Source organism: Mandrillus leucophaeus, unplaced genomic scaffold (genome assembly GCF_000951045.1).
Source record: "Mandrillus leucophaeus isolate KB7577 unplaced genomic scaffold, Mleu.le_1.0 Scaffold942, whole genome shotgun sequence".
In the NCBI taxonomy this organism is placed as follows: domain Eukaryota; kingdom Metazoa; phylum Chordata; class Mammalia; order Primates; family Cercopithecidae; genus Mandrillus; species Mandrillus leucophaeus.
Window position 1 is genome coordinate 5,068 of NW_012110275.1, and position 24,679 is coordinate 29,746.

The following is a 24,679-nucleotide window of genomic DNA, read 5'->3' on the forward strand; positions in this document are numbered from 1 at the left end:
TGAGAAATTAGCCAAGATTACTAAACTCTACAAGCAGATACGATGAACTATAATTTCTTGGTCTTTCTTAGCTTTGTTCTTCCAACCTGGGCAGGAGCGGGGGGTGTTTAAAACACCCACTGTAACCATAGAAAATGTTCCTATTCAAGATTTTAAACTGAGAGGACTTTAAATATATCCAATAAGTGATTTTTTAAAATAAAAAAGCAAGCTAAAGGTGTGGAGAAAACTTACTGTATCAACCACAAAAGTGTTCACTATTCTCTGTATACTTAAAAATAGATTACGTTTAAGAATAACATTTTTGAAAAAAAAACTGCTGTTGGCAGAAACTAGTTCAGTAGATAAACCAGTATGGACAAGTGAAGTGATTAGTTAACAGGTGGAACTGTTTGCTAGAGAAGATCCGTGAAGTTCTTAATTCCTGTTACTTAACTGTGACTCTCAACCCCAGCAACATTAGGGCAAACATGATGCTTTACGGTGTCGCTGAAAAGGGGACAAAGCACCTGCCAGTCAAGAGATCTTCAAAGGAAGAGATTCCACTTACATAGTAAGACATATCACAAGTCATTAATATGGCTGATTAGTGAAAGTCACTGTTAGGCATGTTGGGACATATAAAGATGGACAAGAAGGGATACATTTCACTACAGAAACTGTAATCTATTAAAGGAAGTAAAGTACACACAAGAACAACTACAATTCATTACAAAGCTGCCTAAGTAATTTGTTTTTAAAGTAAAATATTTTGAATTTAATCATAATAGTAGCTATATAAAAAGCTCATGCATTTGGATCCTAATAACCAGTACTGAAAGGAGCTATACCTGTGCAATCCATGTTGCTAATTGAGAGAATACAGTCATCTTGGGCCAACTCTTAAAACTTAAGACACAAGGTCTAGGCACTGTGACCGTATTTTCTGAATGAAACTTGGAGTCAGATAGATTGATTTCACAATGAACTCGCTGACATCAGGAAAATCCCCAGAAGTGGCAGCATGGTTGTCCCTAGGGCCCTCTGAAGGATGTGAATAAACTGAATGGTCTACCATTTTAGTAAGAGCATCTGAGTCTCCTATCTGAATCTTCTCTGAAGAAATAAGTGGATAAGAAAAGGTGAAAAGGAATCACAGAAACCCTCTTTCATTTCCTTTGCTGTGGAAATCAGTTACGTGGATCGAATAAATATCTCTATGGCATATAAACTGATTGGCATTCAGGAGTTGTGGTTAATGTTTATTTATTGAAGTTAGATACAATTTCTTATGATTTGAGCTAACAATAACACACTAATTGTTCAAATGCTTTGTTCATTCATGTATTTTACAAACCTTTCTTCATGTTTGTCACATATTCTTAAATTATCTGGTACATATTGTTCTTTTTAAAATTATTCCAAATGTCACACATTTCCTTTATCCCTTCCTCCATTCCTTACATATTACATTTGATGTTAATAACTGAGCCATATAGCAACTAATGTAATATATCTATAGGTCCCTAAATATGTATCTCTGATATTTCAATTCCAAAGTCCATAAAATTCATTATTACTACCAATTCAAGCACCTAAGCAAAAGTGCGTATTTAATTGCTCTTAGTCTGTTTTGCTACAAAGAAGTACTGGAGTCTGGATAATTTATAAAGAAAATAAATTTATATTATTTATTTGGCTCGCGGTTTTGCAGATTGTACAAGAAGCATGGCACCAGCATCTGCTTCAGATGAGAGCCTCAGGCTGCTTCCACTCATGAAAGAAGGCAAAGGGCAGACGGCATGTGCAGAGATCACATGGTGAGAGCAAGCCAGAGAGCAAGAGGGGGCTATTGTTAATAACCAACTCCAGTGGGAACTCACTTACTTCTTTGAGAATGATACCAAGCCATTTATGAGGGATCCCCCCCATGATCCAAACACCTCCCTTGAAGCCCCACCTCAAACATTGGGCATCAATTTCAACATGAGGTTTGTAGGGGTCAAACAAACCAAACAATAGCAACTGTTAGATCAAATATCAACATCTTTGCTTTTGTCTGTGTATGACAAAGAAAAATTTTAGAAGAGAAGCTCTTCTAAACTATTGCTGAAATAAAAATTTGAGACTTTTATTTGATAGACCAATCACTGATAGCCATGCCATATATCAAACACTGACAAATATATCTCAGACTAGAATATGAGAAATCAAATTGGGGCATGCGTAAATGCTGACAGCAAAGTTGAAGAATATTTAAAGTGCATAGTGTCACAATATCTGTATACTTATTTCATTACATTGGCAATTATGGGTTATTGGTTAAAAGCTGGATCAAATGTTCAAATGGAGAAATAGTGATAACTGTAAGTGAATTAATGACCACTTGTTCTCAACAAAATCTTTTCAACAAGAAGATCTTGAGTAATGAATTAAATCAAAGATTTAAATATCCCACTATACACGGTATGCATTCAAATGTTTCTGGCATTGACAAGAATATTAACCCTTAAAAGACAGAAAGAAACTGTGTCTTAAAATATTTTATATTTTTATAGTGCCTTATATTTTGAATGTAAATTACTATAAAAAAAAATCAGTTGTGTATTAGCTAGTACACGTGCTTACAGAGCTCGTCACATTAGTGGGGTTTCTTAAATCAGTGATTCCTAGAAGTTTTTTTTCTTTCTTTCTTCCTTCTTTTTTTTTTTTTGAGATGGAGTCTTGCTCTGTCACCAAAACTGGAGTGTAGTGGTGTGATCTTGGCTCACTACAACCTCCACTTCCCAGGTTCAAGTGATTCTCAGACTAAGGCAAGCCTCCTGAGTAGCTGGGATTACAGGCACCCATCACCACATCTGGCTAATTTTTGTATTTTTAGTAGAGACAGGGTTTCACCATATTGGCCAGGCTGGTCTCGAACTCCTGACCTCAGGCGATCTGCCTGCCTCAGGCTTCTAAATTTCTGGGATTACAAGCGTGAGCCACCATGGCCAGCCGATTCCTTGACATTTCTAAGGGTAACCCACCTCTTTCAAGGTAAAAAGTATAACTGATGAGCATTTTAGATCCAGATTGGCAAATGGGTTTTTCTCATCTGTCAAAACCAATCAACTTTTAGTGGCAGTCTAAGGTGATATATTGAGGATGAGTGACTCAGGGTCATTATGTGCAGAGGTCTACCAAGAGGGCAAACACACACACAGACACACACAGACACACACACATACACAATTCAGCATTTTCCAAGGATCAATACTAAGATTGATTAGCGTGATTAGCACTGAAAATCGGAGCCATTAATTAGTCCATATCATATGTGTGTGTATGTGCGTGTGTGTGTGCATGTAGGGGAATCTTTTATTATAATTGTTCATGGGGACAGTAAGTACTCTCTCCAGGACACTTTAATATCAACATTAAACTCTGTCATAACAGGTTCCAAAATCTTCCCAAATTCTTCTGTTATGCTGTGTTACATTTGATTTTTTGAATATATTGTTTGGAGCTTTTAAATCTTTTTATTATACAGAAAGTTTGTTTAAACACATTTTTGGAGGGACATTTGATCTGTCGACCTAGAGTTATTCTGTTACGCGTTCAGTATTCTGCCCTTTGTCTCTGTACTTCTACAGCACCATGAGAATGGTATTACTCAAGAATTATATGGAAAGGTAGAGTCTCCTCTTGAAAGTGAGGAAAAAATGCAGAAATTAACATGGAAATGCGAAATTCAGTTTCAACTTATTGACAGATCCCTAAAATAAGAAATAAAGACTTATATTTAGAGTACACAAAATTCAACTATCACCAGAAATGTTACTTTATGGAATGAGACTACCACTTCCTGAATTAAACATGAAAACTTATTAAAATAGTTTCATTGTGCCTTTAAAAAATTGTCACACTAATTATAGGTGATGAAAGAACTTTCTATTCTGATTTATACAAGTAATATGTTTAGATTCTGTAACAAATACATGTCAAAATCAGTCTTTATGCATTTATAAGATTTTTTAAAGAATGCTCAAATAATAGCAGCCTTCTTTTCCTATCTTAATCAGTGCTAATAACAATTAATATAGGGTAGCTTTTGATGAATTTGTGAAGTATTTACTTTGATGATTAACTTCTGTTTAAAAATTGAGCCAAAATTTGACAATCACATATTGTGTAATAATTGACTTTTGAGTAATAAAAACAAAAAGGCAAAAGAGAAACTGATAGTATAAGACATGTCTTTACAAATTATATTTGTTCAGCATAATGAAAAATAATAAACCAAACCTCTCTAGGCAAGAGAAAATACAGTTGGCACAATCTCCAATTTCAGTAAATGAACATATTAAGTTTAATTATGCACTTAGGAGGAAAATACACACACCTATATTATTTCCTCTTCAAAGTGTAAGGGGTTGGTTTTAATATGCTACTATCTCCCTTGAGTACTTCCAACCAACAGCCTTTATTACAAAGTACAATCTTTGCATTGAAAATACCTATTTGGGATTTTTTTGTTTTAGCTCATGTCATGAAAACTAAAAGTACAAATCTCTACGGACACATTTTGCATGTAGTAACAATAATTTGATATCGCAGAAAAAAATTGAATTTTTTTAAAAAAAGCTCTAAATCCATAGCTTCAGAATTACCTCAAATGTACAAATACACAGATTAGAATATCCTTAAACATGTTTTCTTAAATAGAATACAGTATTTTCATATTTTATTCAAACAATTTATCAACATTAGACATACCTGGAAGACAGATTTGCTCATTCAGATAAAAAATTATAGCCAAGTTTTCTAAGCATTTAAAAAACTGTACCAGGAATTCCATTAGTTTGATTAACATTTTTGAAACTCAAAAAACTAAATAAAAGGTATTTGGGATCTTTCTTTTTCTTTTACTTTATAAAATGCTACTGAGATATAATTTTAAAGGCTGTATCTTAGAATGGCATCTCAAGAGAATTTATTTTACAGTTTAGTCTGCCTCTTTATTCTATAGTTATAAAACGAGTAGATTATTTTAAGTTTTCAGTTACCATGCTCCAAGAATCTTAAGAATATTATAACGACTGGTACAAACATGTTTTAAACACGACATTTTAAAATAATTCAGATTTATATTTTGCAAGTCATGTATTTAGAATAGTATGTTAGCAAATATGAATCTATTAGTGAAAGTGACCAAGGTTAATTGATTCTAAAGGACAACTGACAACCAAATGGAATTAATATTTACAGAAATGGTTAACAATTAAAATTATTTAAATTTTTAAATCATTGATGACCCCACTATTAACCTTTATTCACACCACTGCAAAACTGAGTCAAAATTTATAGCTATAAAGTAAGGGAAACTATAACTCTATTGCTAGAATTCAAACTCTATAAAAATTACCTTGATATCCAGTCTTTATACAAATATTTTCTTATTCTGAAATTTAATATCACTCTGACACTTCTTAACATATATAATGAAAACCAATACCATAGTATTCCTACTACTTTTTCTTTGTCATATTGTAATACCCAAATAATATAACTCAAAGATCCTCTTTACATATACAAAAACAGGAAGAAACGTGTATCTATTTCTTCCTGTTTTTGTAATATGTAAGCAGGATCTTTTGAAAACCCTATATCATTAATCTTATATAATCTATACCATTGAAAAATAAGGATTTTTTTTTTCTGAACATGAGAAAAGCAATGAAAGGACAAGTAAACTGTTATTTCTTGAAGAAACTTACAAGCAGAATTAGGTCATTTGCTGGTTTCCATGGTACCACACAGATCAGGGCATTTTTGTTTCACTAGATGTACCATTCATATTCAGAGATTTTTATATATACTATACAGCATTTGAGGTGCCAGATAAAAGGTACTACCTATCCCATAATATAATAGATAGAGCTTCTTCTGGCACTCCAAGTGCCCTATATTCACATTTTATTTTTAAAGTATTTTTCTTCTAAATGTAGCTACAGTATTTTGTTTTATTTGTTTTAATACAACTTATCAATTATCATTAATTGAGTGTTTATTAGGGACAGTATTTTAGCAAGAAAGTGCTAATAAAATATATTAAATCCAAAAACAAAATAAATACAGGATATTGCATCTGTTAAAAGTAGACTAAAGTAATGAGGAACAAACCATGTGGAGCTTTTTACTGAGAAGAGCAAAGATCTGAGGATTGGGCATAGATGAAGTGGAAAACAAGAATTCTAAAAAAATGGTTCAAAAGTTATAATGAGTGAGCAGTTGATTGGGTGAACACTCTTTTGAACATTTTCTCCTTATAATATTTCTTTCTCGAGGATTACATGAACCACTCTATCTTGGGTCTTTTAGCCTGTCTCATTTTACTCTTCCTTATCTGGACCAATGTTGCTAAGGTAACATCATCTACATTATCAGTCATGATGGAAGTTTTCTGTAACTTGTGCTGCCAAATACAGTAGCCACTATTATACATGATCACTAAGCATGTGAATTATGGCTAATGCTACTGAGAAATTGAACTTTGACTCTTATTTAATCTAATTATTTTTCATTTAAATCCACATGTGACTAGTGGTTACTATACATGACAGTGCATTTATAGACCCTACTTCTTTCTCAGCTACAACCTCATATTCAACAGCCTTCTTGATGTATCTGACTAGGTGCTCTATAGGGCTACAAAACTCCACATATCCAATGTCAAAGTCATCATCACTTTCTCCAAACCAGCCCCTAATTGAATTAATAATTATGCAATAATGTCAACTTTTAAGATAGAACTATTAAAATTATCTTTGACTCTTCACTCTATTTCATGTCTCCTATATCATACATCCTGTCCTTCAATCTTAAACCTGTCTCAAAAATCTGTCTTCTGTTTTCCAAAATACATATCATTATTTTTCACACACTCTCATCAACAACCTGATCTTTAAAGCACTGTCAAAAGAAACTCATTGACATTAAGATCAAGTTGAAGTTCTTTAAATTCTTAAAATGTCACTTCTCTGGTGAATTCCTCAGATCTCCTAGTCAGAGGCTGTATTAGTCCATTGTGAGACTGCTATAAAGAACTACCTGAGACTGGGTAATTTATGAAGAAAAGAGTTTTAATTGATTCACAGTTCCAAGGCTGTACAGGAAGCATGGCTAGAAGGCCTCAGGAAACTTACAATCATGTCAGAAGGGGAAAGGGAAGCAAGTGTATCTTACCATGGGGGAGTAGGACAGAGAGAGAGAGAGAGAGAAGGGGGAACTGATACACACTTTTAAACCACCAGATATTGTGAGAACTCATCCACTATCATGAGAACAATAAGGGGGAAGTCTGCCCTCATGATTTAATTACCTCCCACTAGGCCACTCCTGCAACACCTGGGAATTAGAATTTGACATGAGATTTGGGTGGGGACACAGACCCAAACCATACTGGAGGCAAAAGCTCCATCTTCTTTCCTCCTATATTTTGTCCACATTACTATCATCTCTTTTAGTGCAACATAATTAATTAAAATGATTTATTTACCTTGTTTATTCTCTTAGATCTCTCCTGTGTAGTAACCATTTGGGTATTCCAAGTGTCTTGCTGAATGTTGGGACTATAGTAGATAATTAGAATGTATAGATTGCTAAGAACAATTTAGGATCTAAATGTTGAAACTTCAGAAACATAACTAGAAAATTTCTAGACGTGGAAGGAGAAATAAGCCTACTTTAAAACATGAAACATGGCCATTTTTATTCACTTATTAAAGGATTAAGCACCTAGGATTTACATTGGCATTTAATTCATGTTTAGGCTTAGTCAATGAAGGAATTAGTTCCGTTTCTATGATAATTTTAATGTAATTATAGGAGATAAGAAGAACATCTTCAACACTGATGCAACATGTGTTACCCTTCAGCAACTTTATACTGTACCACCGGACTGTCATTGAAGCCATGATGAATTACACCTATTGGCATCAACATTGAGCCTCATTCATTACTTTCTTGGGTTTCATGCTCTATATCAAAAAGACAAATGCCAAGAGAAATTCAAACTTTGTTAAAAAAAAAAAAAAAAGAACTGCAGGAAAACAGTGAACAGCTACTTTCAAGGACTCACCGTTCACATCCCATGTATGAATATGGTTTATTTATTTTATCGCTTAATGTATGTCACTCAGGAGATAAATACTCTAAATGCCCTAACCAAACCACTATGAGATCTGTTCATGTCACAAAATTGCACTTCTACCCCATAAATTTATACAAATGATAAAATACAATAAAATATTGTTTAAATTCAGCAAAACCCTATTTATAAATTATTAACTTCCTGATATGTAGAAATTAAAATTTAATTTGGCATGAAATCATACTTGTAATCTATAGCAAAGTCTAGAAGAAAAAGAGTTACTCATTGGAAGAGGATAATAGCTGTATTACATGTTTATATTTATATTAGATTTGTTTATGTTTATTTTTAATTAATTAGGTAATATAAAATACGTGATTGTGCTATGATACTATATCAAATACAAACTTTTATTGGGAGAAATAAAAAGTAGTATCTTCAGAATTTCAATTACTTCTAGTTTCTTGAAAATGCTTTAATATTGGCATAATACTAGTAATAATTGTGCTTCATAATTTTATCAAATGTTTTTCATATTTTTGTGAAAATTGATTTTGTTATAATTGATAACTGAGAATGTATACCTAGATCGGTTTTTAAATTTCAAAACTGAGTGTTATTTATATATCACACTATTATTCACAATAGAAGCATACTATACCTGTGATATGTTGTGATACGTTGATAAAAATATCATTTATCCTTAGTGAAAAAAAGTACTCTAAAGGCCTCAACTCTTCATAAATTAAAATTCATATTCTATTTGTACACACTAACTTAGTGTACTCTTAGCATTTAAAATTAGTATGGTTATGCTTTTATATCTATATTATCCACATATATATAATACTAAAAACAAAATTCAGAAAATGCAGATAAGGGCCTACTTGAAAGATTTTAATACTAGGTTTTTTTAATGAGTTAATAGTAATACTGAATTAAATACACACTTTGTTTCTAGAGAAAATGTATACATCATCTATTTCAACCTCACAGAATCCTAGTGAGGAAGGGCATTATGAGTGTACTCCTTTTTGTCATAGAAAATAAAACAAAGTTCTAAATAGAATAACAATTTTGTAGCTAAGATAAAACTAAAACCACACCCCATATTTTCTGCTCAGGTACTCTATTCAACCCCTCTATATATTTCATTTTGCTGTTGATAAAGCTTGACATTAAAATGAAGTATCTATTAATCACTTCATGTTATGGTTTCTCAGTTCTGCTATTGGTGAAATAAGACTGAACTTGTGAAGCACAATTTTATTACTTGACCAATGTTTCCAACATGAGTGCAAGTAGACATGATGAATGAGGAAACAGAATCCACACTGGGTAAGTTATTTGTCATCATTAAAAAAACTCATGGAACTCTTGCTTCTGAACTTAAGCAGGTTTTATCTTCTCTTGGACATATAATTCTTTCCAACATCCACTTAATGGGTTAATAACTATCTGTTCACACATAAAACATATTTGAAAACACACGTAAAATATATTCCAATATCTGTGAACAAATTTGTCAACTTCTCTCTAATGACCTCTAACTTTCTGTCTGTTTCACACTAATTAAAAAAGAACAATTGCATATGTTCGGGATGTGTTCTGTGCCCCTTTACTCCATTTTTGACCAATTCTTGCTTCCCAACATGTTCTCAGGAGTTGAAATTCTTTAGTGTGGCCAAGACTTCAGGCACTGAGGATCAGTACATGCTTATACCTCTGAAATGAAAAGCCTAGCATTTTCTCTGGCTGAGGATTTCTGATGCTAGACACCATCATTTCATTGTATGTCTCCTGTCAACATTGCCTGAAATTATCCCTTCCACAAAAATCCTTGATTGTACTGATTCACACAAAAGCAGAAAAAAAATGGAGAAAATATTACTATTTCATTGCCCTAAAATTTAATGCTTTTAATGCTTCGCTTAAAAATAAATAAATGTAGACTCTGAGTGTCTAGAGTATGTGAACAAATATATATATATTCATTGTATTTGAATTCATGTAAATATATATTCACATATATGTATAGGAATGTATATGAATTCATAAAAATATATATCCATTCGTGAATGTTTATGTGTGTCTGTATATATACATATGTATATAAAATCTCTAAGTATTAGAAATAGATCATATATGTTTATGAATATATATGAATTCACTAAACTATATATTCATTAATACATGTTTCTATGTGTGTATATGTGTGTGTGTGTGTATATATATGTGTGTATATATATATAAAATCTCCAAGTATTAGAAATACAGTTAAGATTTTGATTATTAAGGAGGTGTTTTGGGGGCACTTCTATCCTGCTACATTCAAAAAAATATATGATCAAAGGAGGGAGATACTAAAAACTAAATAAAGAACTGGGATAGGCTTCCTGTTAGGTGATTTTGCCAAACATAATAAACGTATAGCTAAGATTTAGATATTTTGAGCTTAGAATAATTTTAAATAAAATGTAATTCGAACTCCTCTCATTTTAAAGGTTTGGAAAAAAATAAATTCACACGGCTCTTCAGAGTCAAAGACAGACACAGGCTTTAGTCTTTGTATTCCGAGCTCATTCTATTGATGCTCACTCCGTTTGCTTTACCATATTTCCTCTTTTTAAAAGAAAAAAACAGCTACATAAAGTTTCACTAAAATTTAAGAATGATTCAACCTTTCAAGAAAGCATATATATATATAAATAATCCATACATAAATATAAAAATATAAATAATCCATATATATTTAGATTATTTTAATGGTACTAAAATGTCAGTATTCTCTACAAAGGCTATCCCCAAAAGGCAGGTGATGACAGGTTAATTAAATAATTGGTAAATGTAAAAATCCATATGATGCCATGTAATGTCAGGAACATTAAACTTATTTGCTCCATACTGTGAATTTTTAATTTTCTTTATATAATTCACTCACTGCTATAAAAATACAGATGTTTCACAACTTATGATGGGGTTATGTCCATGAAAATATATGTTGAAAATGAATTTAATGCAACTAACCTACTGAACATTGTATCTTTGCTTAGCCTATCTTAAATACACTCAGACATTTATATTAGCCTACAATTCGACAAAATTTAACACAAAGCGTATTTTACAGAAAAAAGTCTTGAACATCTCATGTAATTTATCGAATACGGCCTGAAAGTGAAGAACAAAATGGTTGTACAGGTACTTGATGTAGTATTTCTACTAAATGCGTAGTGCTTTTGAACCACCATAAAGTCAAAAAATAGAAAGTTGAGCCATTACAAGTTGGGGGACATCTGTATGTTAAAAATATAAGTATGATTGCCATACAGTAGAAGACTTTCCTATTATAAATGCAGTCCTTTTCATTTTAAAAAGTAGCCTTTTTTCCTGCAACTAAAAAGTATCATAAAAATGTACCTTAACTATTTAAACAAACTATTGAAGACAGAAAAATGCAGAGGTCCATTTTGTATTTCCCCATAATCTAAAGTGATTTCTCTTGATTGGTTATGTTCCTTTACTCCATCTACCAATAAAGAAGAACAAATATTTCCCACCTATTTATGAATGCATTTCTCCCCTACCTTAGTAATGGTTTCATGAAGGCTGAAAGACGGATCCATTTCTTCAATTTTTGTTGCTCGTGTAGAAAAAAGGGCCTCGGAGAGAAAACTTGGACCCTGTAGCAAATCAAAAAAGAAACATTTAAACTCTTCATCGATTTTGTTTTTCAAGTGTTTATTGGATTTTCTTTAAAGATTAAAAAGGACTCTAAATTGTCTTAAGGTTTCTGTTGATTGCTGGATTTCATTCTCCTGATCTAATTACCCATCACAGAATATTTATAAATTAAAATGAGTAGAATTCTATAACTTTTGACATTACATGTATTTACCAAAAAATATTTTCTTGCCAAAAAAAGAAAAAAAAAAATCTTGACATTCTCTCTACCTTTTTTTTTCAAATGCAGACTTATTGGTAATATCTTGACTATAAAACCCATTTCTGAAATCCCATCTCTATTTTATATATTGTATGTTTTACAACTGGAGGAATGGAATGTTTTTCCTAAACATGATTACATAGAAATGCCAAGGCAGAGAGTGCATGATATTTTAGATACTGCCAAATGAACTTCAAAACAATAGTAATATATATTTTTGGTAGAACTGCCACATGGCTTTATATGTTGCCAATGAAGTGGTAATACACTGTATCAACTCTAGTGTTAAGATGGTTGAAACACATCAGAGACACTCTAATTCATTTTGTACTTGCAAATGAAGCCAAGTTTCAGAATGCAAGAAGACATGGGATGCTGATAATGTTACTATCTAAAATAATATTGCTGGAGTTACCAACATTATCAGGGTGATACAAAATGATTATTGTTCACAATATAAATATAACTCTCTTTTTTTGAAAACCTGAAGAAACTAGATTATTTGTGTAGAAAACAGAAGACTTTGGATACAATATATGTGTACGAATAGACAGATAGATCACAGATAGATAGATAGATAACATAGATAGATAGATAAGATGGATAAATAGAAAGATAATAGATAGATAGACAAATAGATAGATAGACAATTTTCTGAAGAGTTTCATAAGGAAGACAGATTTAACCCAATTTATGCCAACAATGTTTGCAACAGGGCAAGAAGGTTAAGCTAAATTTTTTAGAACTAGTATAGCAATCCAACAGCATTACAGAGTACTGTGGCATATATCAATGATGGAAGAGAAAGGTAAAATGATGTAGTTCACAGGCTTTGAAGTTATACAGATAAAGATTGAAACAAACATAATTCAATTTCCCTATATATGAAACAATTCTATGACAAGGTAGTTCACTGTTTATTTTTTAACAATACTGAGATCAAGAAAAGCAACCTAACTTCTCTCTCCAACACATATTCAAATTTTGGATAAGATTATGAATCAACCAAGCAGCATATGTATCAACACTTGTTCATCAAAACAGGCTTTGTGTTCCTCTTCTCATTGTGTCCACCAATCTCAAACTAATTCATTAGAAACTTTGCCCAGTTCCAACCAGTATTCCACTTGTAAGACTCGCCAAAAAATTCATACAGCTTAGGCTTAAAATATCATAAATGTCCTTTCTTAATTTCCCCATTTTGAGGACCTGGTAAAACTCAGGGTTATGAGTTGAATTGTCTCCTTCAAAAAATGAGTTAGGTTGTTGTCAAATGTACATATCATAATTAAGTGCTGGGGATTAGGACTTCACAAATATGTTTAAATCCTAACGCTCAGTATTTCAGAATGTGACCTTATTCAGAAATGGGTCATTGCAGATGTAACTAGTTAAGATACAACAAGATCATACTGTAGTAGCATGGGTCTCTAAATCAATCTGACTGGTGTCCTTGCAAAAAGGGGAGACAGACATACACACAGGGAGAACACCATGGGAACATGAAGTCAGAGATCTGGGTCTTGGGTCTGCAAGCCAAGGAACACCAAAGACTGGGAGTAAATCACCAGAATCTCGGCAAGAGACATGGAATAGATTCTCTCTTACAACCCTTAGAAGGAACCCACTCTGAGAAAACCTGGAAAAATGAGACAATGAACAAATAAAACAACTTTACTGTTGTTTAATTTACCCAGTTTGTGGTGTTTTGTTACAGTAGCTAACAAACTAATGCCCTCTGTTAAGGTGACATTCTCCCTTAATGCAATAAGCCTACTAAACTTAATTTTGGTTATCAATAAGGATTTTGGGATAGTGATTTTAGGCAGTCAACATAGACATAGATTAAAATTTTAGTTTTACTACTAAACAATCTGAAGTATCGTACTCGCCAAAGGAATCGTTACCTTATCTAAGAACTCTGGGTAATAATATATGCTTCCCAGTGATGATGTAAATTGTCCAATGCCTGTCACACAGGAGACATTATGTTAATGGAATTGTTAGTGTTGCTAAAAAATAAATATCATAGTGATGCTGTGGCAGTCGTATTGTTGACGGTAACTAATATGGTTTGGTTGAGTCCCCACCCAAATCTCACCTTGAATTGTAACACCCATAATCCCTACATATTGTGGGAGGGACAAGGTGGCGATAACTGAATAATGGGGGCAATTTCCCCCATCCTGTTCTTATGAGAGTGAGTTAGTTCTCAGGAGATCTAATGGTTCTAAAAAGGGCTTCCTCCTTCACTGGGCACTCATGCTTCTTCTCCCTGCTGCCATGTGAAGAAGGACATGTTTGCTTCACCTTCTGAAGTGATTATAAGTTTGCTGGGGCCTCCTCAGGCATGCAGAACTGTGAGCCAATTAAACCTTTCTCATTTATAAATTACCCAATCTCGGGCATGTCTTCCTAGCAGCATGAGAACAGACTAATACAGTAGTGTAAGCAACAAAGACTTGTCAAGGATATTATACAGAAAGTGTCTGATTATGGTAGAATATTGAACTAAAGGAAATCCATCATCCTATGAGAAACAGTATACAGTTTGCATTTAGATATTTTTTTTTTCAAATAGAGATAACTTTGAATATACTTTATTGAAAGTTTGCCATGGACAATTTATTGCATTCATTTTCATTTAATGATTAATAATTGAAATCCTTAAAATTTTGCCTCATAAGTAGTTTTAAATAAACTTCATAAGTAGTTTTATCTTACTAGTTTACCAGGAGAAAGAAAACTTCATAAATAGTGCAGAGATAAAGTATCAGCAAGCCTCAAATTGAAGGATCCCATAAAGATATACGTTGGGAGTTATAATTGACAACATTTTTATTGAACTTTCAATTATTCAGTGGGAGGACATATTAATTTAAATTTTGAATATGTCCCTTATTGTCCAATGTAATCCCTTTCTTTCTTTTGCTCCTTCACTTATCTCTTGACATACCATTCTTTGTTGTTAGTGCCTCATTTATTTTATTATTAAAAAATACTCAGCTAACATACTGTATGCCAGGTGCTCCACTACACGTAGTACATGGTCCTTAATCTCACAGAGTTTAATCTAATGGGATTTGGACATGTAAAAACCAAATATCGCTTCATTTCAAAATGTTAAGACAACATACCACTCTTTTTCATATACACATGAATATAACAATTGTGTTTAATAAACATGTATTTATACAGCTTAATATAAAAAATAAAGAAAAGATTACAAATAAGAATACGTGCTTTATGAAAGTCTTCTGTTGCTATTATATTGACAATAAATCATGGCTGTTCAAAAATATTTTACATCTGTAGATGGACAAAGGAAAGTAAAGCAATATATAACAATTTAGAAAGTGCTTTTGTTGGAAAAATTTATTGATATATCAAAATGAAGCAATTTTTAAGTAAATCAAGATATGGAAACCTGAATACTGAATGTCTACCACTTTAAGATCATAGTAAGAATGTTACAGAAAAACGGATATTGATAATAGAAGTTTATCAAGGATACGGTGTAAAAATCAATTTTGCCATCCACAGTCCCTAAATTTTCTGTCATTTGTGTAACTTTTAACAATATCTAGCCCACTTTATCTTTCAACTCTTTTGTCTGAACTCCATGGTTTGACTTTCCTCGTGTTTAATTTATATATTACTCTCTACCTGTAACTTGATTTTATTTTATTTTTTGGAACTTCATGTTGTTTCTAGGCATTCTACCCTCAACTGTCTCATTTTCACGGGCTCTGTAGGTAGATTTACCTGCTTTTCTAGCTTCACCTACCAACTTCAGATCCATAGCACCCCACCACTATCTCTTATCCTGATCTCTGTTTACAGTTGGTCATTTCTGTTTGTCTAGGAGACTCTTCAAACACATCAACTTGTTATGTTCCATTCTTGTTTGATAGAATAAATAGATTGATATTTAATTAATTTAGAAATTATAGAAATGTGAGAGTTTAGGGCAGAAAATCTTAAATACTTGAGGTGAGACGTTTGTGGGACATTCAAAAAAATCATCTAGATGGTGTGTGACTATATTGGTCTGAAGTTCAAGACCAAATTCTGAACTGGAGATATAACAATAATTTGAGAAACATACATGGTAGTTAAAATGTAATGTGAAACACATGTAGACTTAGAAGTATACTGAGTGTAGAACAGATCTCTGAGTGGTAAGATATCTGAGTGTCACCAATACTTAAGAGGTGGGAACATAAAAGCAAAACTCATGAAGATGTTATAGATGGAATTATCAGAAAAGTGTATGGAGAAGCATGTAACTGTTATTCCATGGGAGTCAAAAAGTAGAGAATGGGAATAAATAATCAATATAGAAAAGAAAGCAAGGAAATACAATAAAATTAAGATGAAAATTATCCCTTAGAGGGGGCATTTCAGAGATCCCTGGTGTCTTTTGTCAGAGAAGATTCTCTGGAGTTGCAAGAACAGGATACAGAATAAAATCAGGTGAGGAGTAAATACGAGAAGTGAGACATTAACTATGAACTACATTATTCTTTCTAGAAATTAAGATTATCTTGAAAAGTTAAAAAATAGATTACTAGCTAAAGAAAGTTAAAGAATCAACAAAAAGTGTATTCACTGTGTTTAAGATGACATGGATTTTTTTTTTTTTTTTTTTTTGAGACAGAGTCTCGCTCTGCTGCCCAGGCTGGAGTGCAGTGGCGCGATCTCGGCTCACTGCAAGCTCCGCCTCCTGGGTTCACCCCATTCTCCTGCCTCAGCCTCCCGAGTAGCTGGGACTACAGGTGCCCGCTACAACACCTGGCTATTTTTTTTGTATTTTTATTAGAGACAGTGTTTCACTGTATTAGCCAGGATGGTCTCGATCTCCTGACCTCGTGATCCTCCTGCCTTGGCCTCCCAAAGTTCTGGCATTACAGGTGTGAGCCACTGCGCCCAGCCAACGTGGACATATTTTTAATGCTAGAGAAAGTACTCAGAAGAGAAAAGATTTTTAAAACACATACACACAAAAAAAATGTGGGATAAATTAATGGGTCATAGTCTTCAGGAAAAGGAATTCAAAGTTCAATAAAGTTACCCAGAAAAACCATTGTAAGTATGTAAGTAGATGAACCAATAGAAACAAAGACATTGAAATAAGGGTGGGATGTAAACATGGTGAAATTCAGTGTTAGCACATACATGGAGGAGAAGAAAAGATTCCAGGGTCATGTTTAATTCAGTTCTAGACTACAGTGAGTTAACTAAACTTCAACTCACAACCACACCAAAATGAACCCTTTTGCATGTTTTTCAGAAACAATAATTTAAAACATTTTGTCACATAGGGTTAGTAGCAATTAAACTGAACAAAATCAATGCCTTCTCTTTAGTTGGCACTCAAAGATGCATGGTCTGGGATGATTAGAATTACTATAGTGCTTTCCATGTATCAGCACCGGGATAAGTACTCTCCATATACCACCTAGTTTAATCAACAGACATACCTATCAGGCAGAAACTATTATCACTCCCTCTTTACAAATGAGAACCAATGAGTTCCAGTGCTAACCCAAGGTCATAACATGAATAAATGGTAGACCTAGGGTTCAAACTCAGGTTTATTCGAGTCTACAGCCCACACTTTCATTTCTGTATCATGAAACCTCTCTATGAACAAAGTTATTAACATCCCAAGATTCTGTGTGTTTATGTTAACAAAGATCATTTCCCCACCTTTTGTTCCAATTTCCTGCAAGCGTTCATCTACTCTCCATATGCAGCAAAAACATTATGCACAGTTTAAATGATATCATCAAAAACTCCTTGCTTAGACTAAATAAAATTAAATCTAAAAAGTCCCATGTGCATCTCTCGCATTGCGATATTCTCTTTTCTGCAATCAGAAGGCATACACATCAATACTTAAATTTAACTTAGTATATGAAATTAAAACATTGCAAGCAAGCTTTGAATGGCACTGACATTCATAATATACTGGACTGAGGAAAAAGATAATAACACCCATAAGTTTTGAAACATGACATTCTCATCACTATTCAAAGTAATATAGATCTGAGGTAATGTGGAGTTTAAACAGAAGTGTAACCATCCAAGGGTCAAATGTGGAACAATATTAGCACATTGTTTTCTGGATACAATCGGTTTCATATTACACTTTTTAGGTCCTAGGAAAGTTTATAGCATTAGCTTTATTCAAAATATTCGAGGCACTTCTGTACTTCTATCGCTATTGATTTAGTATCCTTATCTTAGACTTGGAAGAGATATTAGAAATGTTCATTCTACCCAAATACACAAAGTAAAACATGAAAAAAATCAAGTGATTAATTCTACAATGTCACAAAACAGTTGTTAGAAACTCGATGTTAGACATCAACTCTGTGTGTCAGTGTATACATATATGTGTCTGGAATTCTTAAACATTTTGTTATTTCTTGTAAAGTACTTTTGAGGTGGGGGTAATTAATTGTAATGCAAATCTTAAAAATGTGAATCATTTCAATTATCCAGATATGTTTTCAGTCTTAAAGTTCTTATATGCCAATAAAGTACATCCATTGGGGGCAGTATTCATATTTTAGGCTTTCTTCAAGCTAATCTCTGATGTATTTACCCTTAATCACTGAATGTGTGCTTATCCTATTATACATACCATGTATTATTAGCTAAGTAATTTACGTTTATGTAATTTTTTGTTACATCGCACTTTCTAGTCAGATCAGGAGGCTGGGAAAGCTAAAGGACAACTACAAAGAAATAATAAAAGGTTCACTTACCAGTGTATTTCACAAATGAAGTCATCTTATAATGAATGCCTTTAATTAATATTTTGAAGGTAAATAATTGAGTGAATACATATAGCCAAGCTATTAAACTTTCTTAATAAATACTAAACATCCCATGCAGTAAAATAAGTGATTAGTGTTTGTTAATGCTTCCAAATCTGTGCTGTCATTCTAAAAAGAAGAATCCATTTAGGAATGTCTGGCATAAAGATCAGGAAAATGAGGAGGAACTCTGGAAAGGTTGGTTGTATTAATAAGTTGACTTAAAAAAAAAGACTGTGATCACATACAAGATCCTATTTACCAGCTCCGCAAATTCTAAGATCTCATAGCACTAACTGTAAAGTGTTTATTATTAACTCTACATATGAGTCACAGAGAGATCTCTTTCTACATCCTCTCCCTTTAACTTTCTTGAGAATTCGGTTTTGTTCTTGTTTGTTTACTTCCAGCAAAAGAAGAGAAAGAGGCAAACAACTTGTTTGCAGGTAACACTGTGCAAGTAACCAATGCAGCATGATTTCATATCAGGAAAGAAAAAAATAATCATATTCTTTGTGTTTTTTTTTTTTTCATTTACACCCGAAGAGAGTTTTCTGAAGCCTAAATACCCTTCAGTTTATGCCTCATAAACAAACAAACAAACAAACAAAAAACCCAAAAAACAAAAACAAACCATCAGCTATGAGCTAGAAAGATGTTTGAGAACTCAGGAGCATTTTTGTTTTGCTGTCTATATTGATATCTGCACCCCTCTATTCATTCCCTGAGGTTTTATGGGAGATTCCTTCTTTGGCTCTTCCAGATTCTGGTGGCTGTAAATATTCTTTAGTTGTAGCTGCGTAGCTCTTATTTCTGCTTTGTTCTTCACATGACCTCCTCCTCTATGTGTCATCTCTTCTCTCTGTTACAGACAACACTTGTCATAGGATTCTGAGCCCACCCACTTATCTCAAGATCCATAATTTCATTTTATTTGCACATATCCTTTTTTGATATAAGTTCATATTCACAAGTTCTAGGATCACTTTAGGATCCACCAATTAATACACTATAATCCCCATGCCTTCAATAAGATTTCTAAACTAAAGCTTGGAAGAGTGTATCTAAGAGCAGACCTTAAGATTTTAATTCCAGTTCAGACATTTGCCTTCCTTCTCCTCTATTCAGGACTAACTATAAAATGGAAGTATTTTACATTTATAAAAGAACCTTTAGGTAAGGTGCAAATAAAAGCTGTATTAACTAAATAGTTATGGGTTAGTTACAAATAAATTTGTTTTTCTAGATTTGGATGGTGTTTACATTCATATACAATTGTCAAAAGATATCTAACTTAAAACTTAAGATTTGGGCATTTTTTATGTATAAATTATACCTCAAAGCAAAACAACCTTTCTATGGGACATTTCTATTATCCTAAAGAGATCCGTCTTGCCTTCTTTTTAGGTCAGTTTTAATTAAGTTCTGCTTTTCAAATAATTTGTCTATTTCATCTAAATTGTCCAATATATTGTTTTTAAATTGTTCACATCATCTTCTTATTACCTTTTTAATGGGATCTAGGTTATGTCTTCTCTTTTATTCCAGGTATTGGTAATTTTTATCTTCTCTCCTACTCATCTGTTTACGATTACTAAAATCTTGCCTGCTGTCTTCTTAATTCCATAATTTCTTAAAATTTACTGAGTGTTTTAAGGTTTTATGTGATGGTTTAACATACACTGTTTCTTAATTTTTAATTTTTATTCATATATAGTGTATGCCCATATTTATGGGGAACATGAGATATGGGATACAGGTATAGTTACAACTATTTAAGATTAGTAAACTGTTGTTAATCACCCTCACTTTATGGATGAGAAGATTGAAATTCAAAGGTTTTATCTGACCAGATTCTGCTAGTAAGTGGCAGAATCTGGACTGGAATTCACATCTTCCTCGTCAATCTACTGCTGCTTGACAGCTCCAGATAATACAGAGAACACTACAGAAATTGAAAAACAAAAATAAGAAGCGTTCGAGCCTGTGAAACGAAACTGAATACACTAGAGTTTGTTTTAAGATTTTACAATTCATAATAAAATTTATCACATATATCAATTAAGTGATTGTTGAGCTGTTTTACAGCACTTGTTGAATGAATAGAGCCATAGAATTCTTTGACTTCCCTTTCTGGTTTCTCTACACTTTCCAAGGCTTAACCAGATGAGTATTAAATATAAACACCTTTTTATTAATGAAATCAATGAAGTCTTTCTTAGTAGCTAAAGGGAGGTAAAGGATATGTGCAGTTCTAAAGAAAAATATATCATTAATTTGATGTGTTAATTAATACATATCAGAACATTTCAATAATTTATAAAATAAATGTATTCATACACAATATTGTTATCCTTTAATTCTTCTGGCATTGCAAATGAAAATAAGTCCTTAAAATTTTGGTATGTGGGAGCAATAATAGGAAACTGAAAAAAGTCAAGAAGCTATTATCTACAAAACGATTACAACTGCAGGACCCCTTCATCACCCCTATCCAGCAGGAAGTAGCTAGAGCAGTCATCCACCAAATTACCAACAGCAGTTGGGGTGTGTTGTTTAGAGGGAGGATTGAGAAGTGACAATGTGCTGGCAGCCCTTGCTCTTGGCACCTCCTCAGCCTCAGTGTCCACTCTGGCAGTGCTTGAGGAGCCCTTCAGCCCACCACTGCACTGTGGGAGCCCCTCTCTGGGCTGGCTGAGGCTGGAGCCGGCTCTCTCTGCTTGAGGGAGAGGTGCTCGCACAGGAACCATGGCTGCGCCAGGCGCTCATGGGCCAGCGCGAGTTCCAGGTAGGTACGGGCTTGGCGAGCCCTGCACTTGGAGTGGTTGGATGGCCCCGCTGCCCCCAAGCAGTGAGGGGCTTAGCACCCAGGCCAGCAGTTGCAGAGGGTGTGCCAGGTCCCCCAGCACTGCCGCCGGCCTTGCCACGCTCGAATTCTCGCCGGGCCTCAGCCACCTCCCCATGGGGCAGGGCTTGGGACCTGCAGCCTGCCATGCCCGAGCACCCCTTCCCCGCAGTGGGCTCCCATGCAGCCTGAGCCTCCCAGATGGGCACCACCCCCTGCTCCTCGGGGCCCAGTCCCATCACCACCCAAGGGCTTAGGAGTGTGAGCCTGCGGTAGGGGACTGGTGGCCGTGGCCCTGGTGTGAGATCCACTAGGTGAAGCCAGCTGGGCTCTTGAGTTGGGTGGGAACTTGGAGAACTTTTATGTCTAGCTGAAGGATTATAAATGCACCAATCAGCACTCTGTGTCTAGCTCGAGGTTGGTGGATGCACCAATCAGCACTCTGTATCTAGCTAATCTGGTGGGGACTTGGAGAACTTTTCTGTCTAGCACTCTGTGTCTAGCTAAAGGATTGTAAATGCATCAATCAGCACTCTGTGTCTAACTAAAGGTTTGTAAAGGCACCAATCAGCATCCTGTTGAAACAGACCAATCAGCTCTCTGTAAGACGGACCAATCAGCTCTCTTTAAAATGCACCAATCAGTAAGATGTGGGTGGGGTTGGATAAGGGAATAAAAGCAGGCTGCGGAGCCCAAAGTGGCAACCCAGTCGGGTCTCTTACCAGGGTGTGGAAGCTTTGTTCCTTTGCCCTTTGGAATAGACTTTGCTGCTGCTCACTCATGGGTCTGCAGTGCCTTTGTGAGCTATAATACTGCGAGGGTTTGCAGCTTCACTCCTGAGGCCAGCAAGGCTACGAACCCACTGGGAGGAATGAGCAACTCTGGACGGGAGGAACTAACAATTCCAGAGGTGCCACCTTAAGAGCTGTAACACTCACTGCAAAGGTCTGCAGCTTCACTCCTGAAACCAGCAAGACCACGAACCCACTAGAAGGAAGAAACTCCGAACACGTCTGAACATCACAAGGAACAAACTCTGGACACATCATCTTTAAGAACTGTAACACTCACCATGAGGGTCCGCGGCTTCATTGTTAAAGTCAGTGAGATCAAGAACCCACCAATTCTGGGCGCACTATGAGTTCAATAGTAGCAACTTCTGTAGCTGTAATTTATTGAGTGCCTGTATACTGTACTGCCAGGCAGTGTCTACTTAGGTACCGTTGTCCTTCGATATGCTTGGGAAATTTGTTCTAGAATTCTTGTGGGTAGCAAAACTCAGATGTTGAACTCCCTTACATTAAATGGTATAGTATTTGCGTATAATCACACATACTCTAGTATATTTGCAGTCATCTCTAGATTACTTATAATATCTAATACATTGTAAATAGTATGGAAATAGTAGGTACATATAGTATTTTTCTTATTGTAGTATTGTTCTAGTGTCTTTTTAAAAGTATTTTAGATCCAATCTTGGTTGAATCTGTGGATGCAGAACTTGCAGAAATGTGTGGCCAACCGTATTTCTGCATGGAGAACTATGTGAGGAAATTTTACCGGAAACTGTACGTAGAGGCCAAGCCTTGGAAATTAAATAATGGCTGAATAGATGGAGACACTTAGAGAATCACCTACAGGGAGGTATGTGTTTACACTTCAAAGGGGTATAAAACCCAGAACCATGGAAATATTACATTCATAACAATGCCTAACATAGGTAACACTACATTGCAAAAGGGAGGACTCCCAGATCTTTTCCTTTATTCCTAAGGAGAATTTGTTACCTTTACGAAAATTAACTTTCTCTCCCTTTCTTAGGAGGGGGAGTGGGTGATGGTGACATATGTATGATAGCGCAGGAGACAGGCAAATTCCTAGACAAGCAGGTCCCCAGTGAAACTTGACCTTCAAGCCAAAGACAGTTTAAAGCCTGAAAAGCAAGGTGCCAGTTTTAGGTAGACCATCCGTGACAGAGTGAGAGCTTCCATTCCTGTTTGCCCACTCTTTCCTGACTGGTCCTTTCTGAATAATGCTTTTTAACTAATTGAATGTTGCCTTTTCCAACAATACCTCCGGTCAGAGCCTCCTCATACCAAACCTACAAAAACCCTAGACTCAGTCTCACAGACTTACCCGCTTTGGGTCCCCTCTTGCAGCTGAGGGCTACCCACTTCAGGTGCCCTTTTGCAACTGAGCGCTTTCCTTCGTTCACTCAATAAACTTCTATTCTTCCTTATTTGCTATCCTGTGTCTGCACATCTCATTTCTCTTGGTCACAGGACAACCTGGAACCCTCCAAACTGCAGGCACGAAGACTGTAAGGCACGAAAACTGTAACACTCCTCGTTCCAGGTGGTAAGAACAAGAGAGCTGTGACATGCCCCTGTTGGCTGAGCTGCAGGCAGCAGGAACAAAAGAGTGGTAACACACCCCCTCCTGCTCGCCGAACTGCGGGAGTGAAAGAGCCACTGAGTGTCACTCCCTTCTGCCTGCCCATCTGCGAGTGGCAGGAATAAATGGACTTGTAACATGCTTCCACTCAGTGGACTATGGGAGAAAGAGCAGCTAAACTTCTGGGGGCCAAGACCTCGGGACTCCCTGAGCTATAGCTGTAACACCTGTTGGGACTCTGCGATTGGTGGCATCTCTTAGTTTTCGGCTACCATTGAATTCCCTCATCTTGGCGCTGGTGCCCAACGTGGGTGCTAGTTGCAGCACACCTGGCTCAGCTGCGTGCTAAGCGTGGAGCCATGGCAGGGGCGGGATTCAAGCGAGCACGAGCTGAGTGCAGCCTGCCAGGTCGAGTGGGCGAAGTGAGCCTGGTGGGCCCAAGTTAGGTCCCGGGTAGAAGCTGCAGCAGCCACAGAGATGTCTAGCTGGCTAAGTGGCACCAAAGGAATCCTTTGTCGTTTCTAGGGGCTTATCTGGGATTGGCGGAAGGGTAAGTG

General features: G+C 35.1%; 1 protein-coding gene across 1 annotated transcript in view; it reads right to left on the minus strand.

Moving 5' to 3' along the window:
• Window positions 1–11,670: 11,670 nt before the first annotated feature.
• Window positions 11,671–24,679, minus strand: part of LOC105532231 (inactive N-acetylated-alpha-linked acidic dipeptidase-like protein 2) — a 612,136-nt gene continuing 599,127 nt past the window's right edge. The window contains exon 10 of the mRNA XM_011970318.1: window positions 11,671–11,793. Within this exon, the coding sequence (XP_011825708.1) occupies window positions 11,671–11,793 (123 nt within the window). The remainder of the gene's footprint in view (window positions 11,794–24,679) is intronic.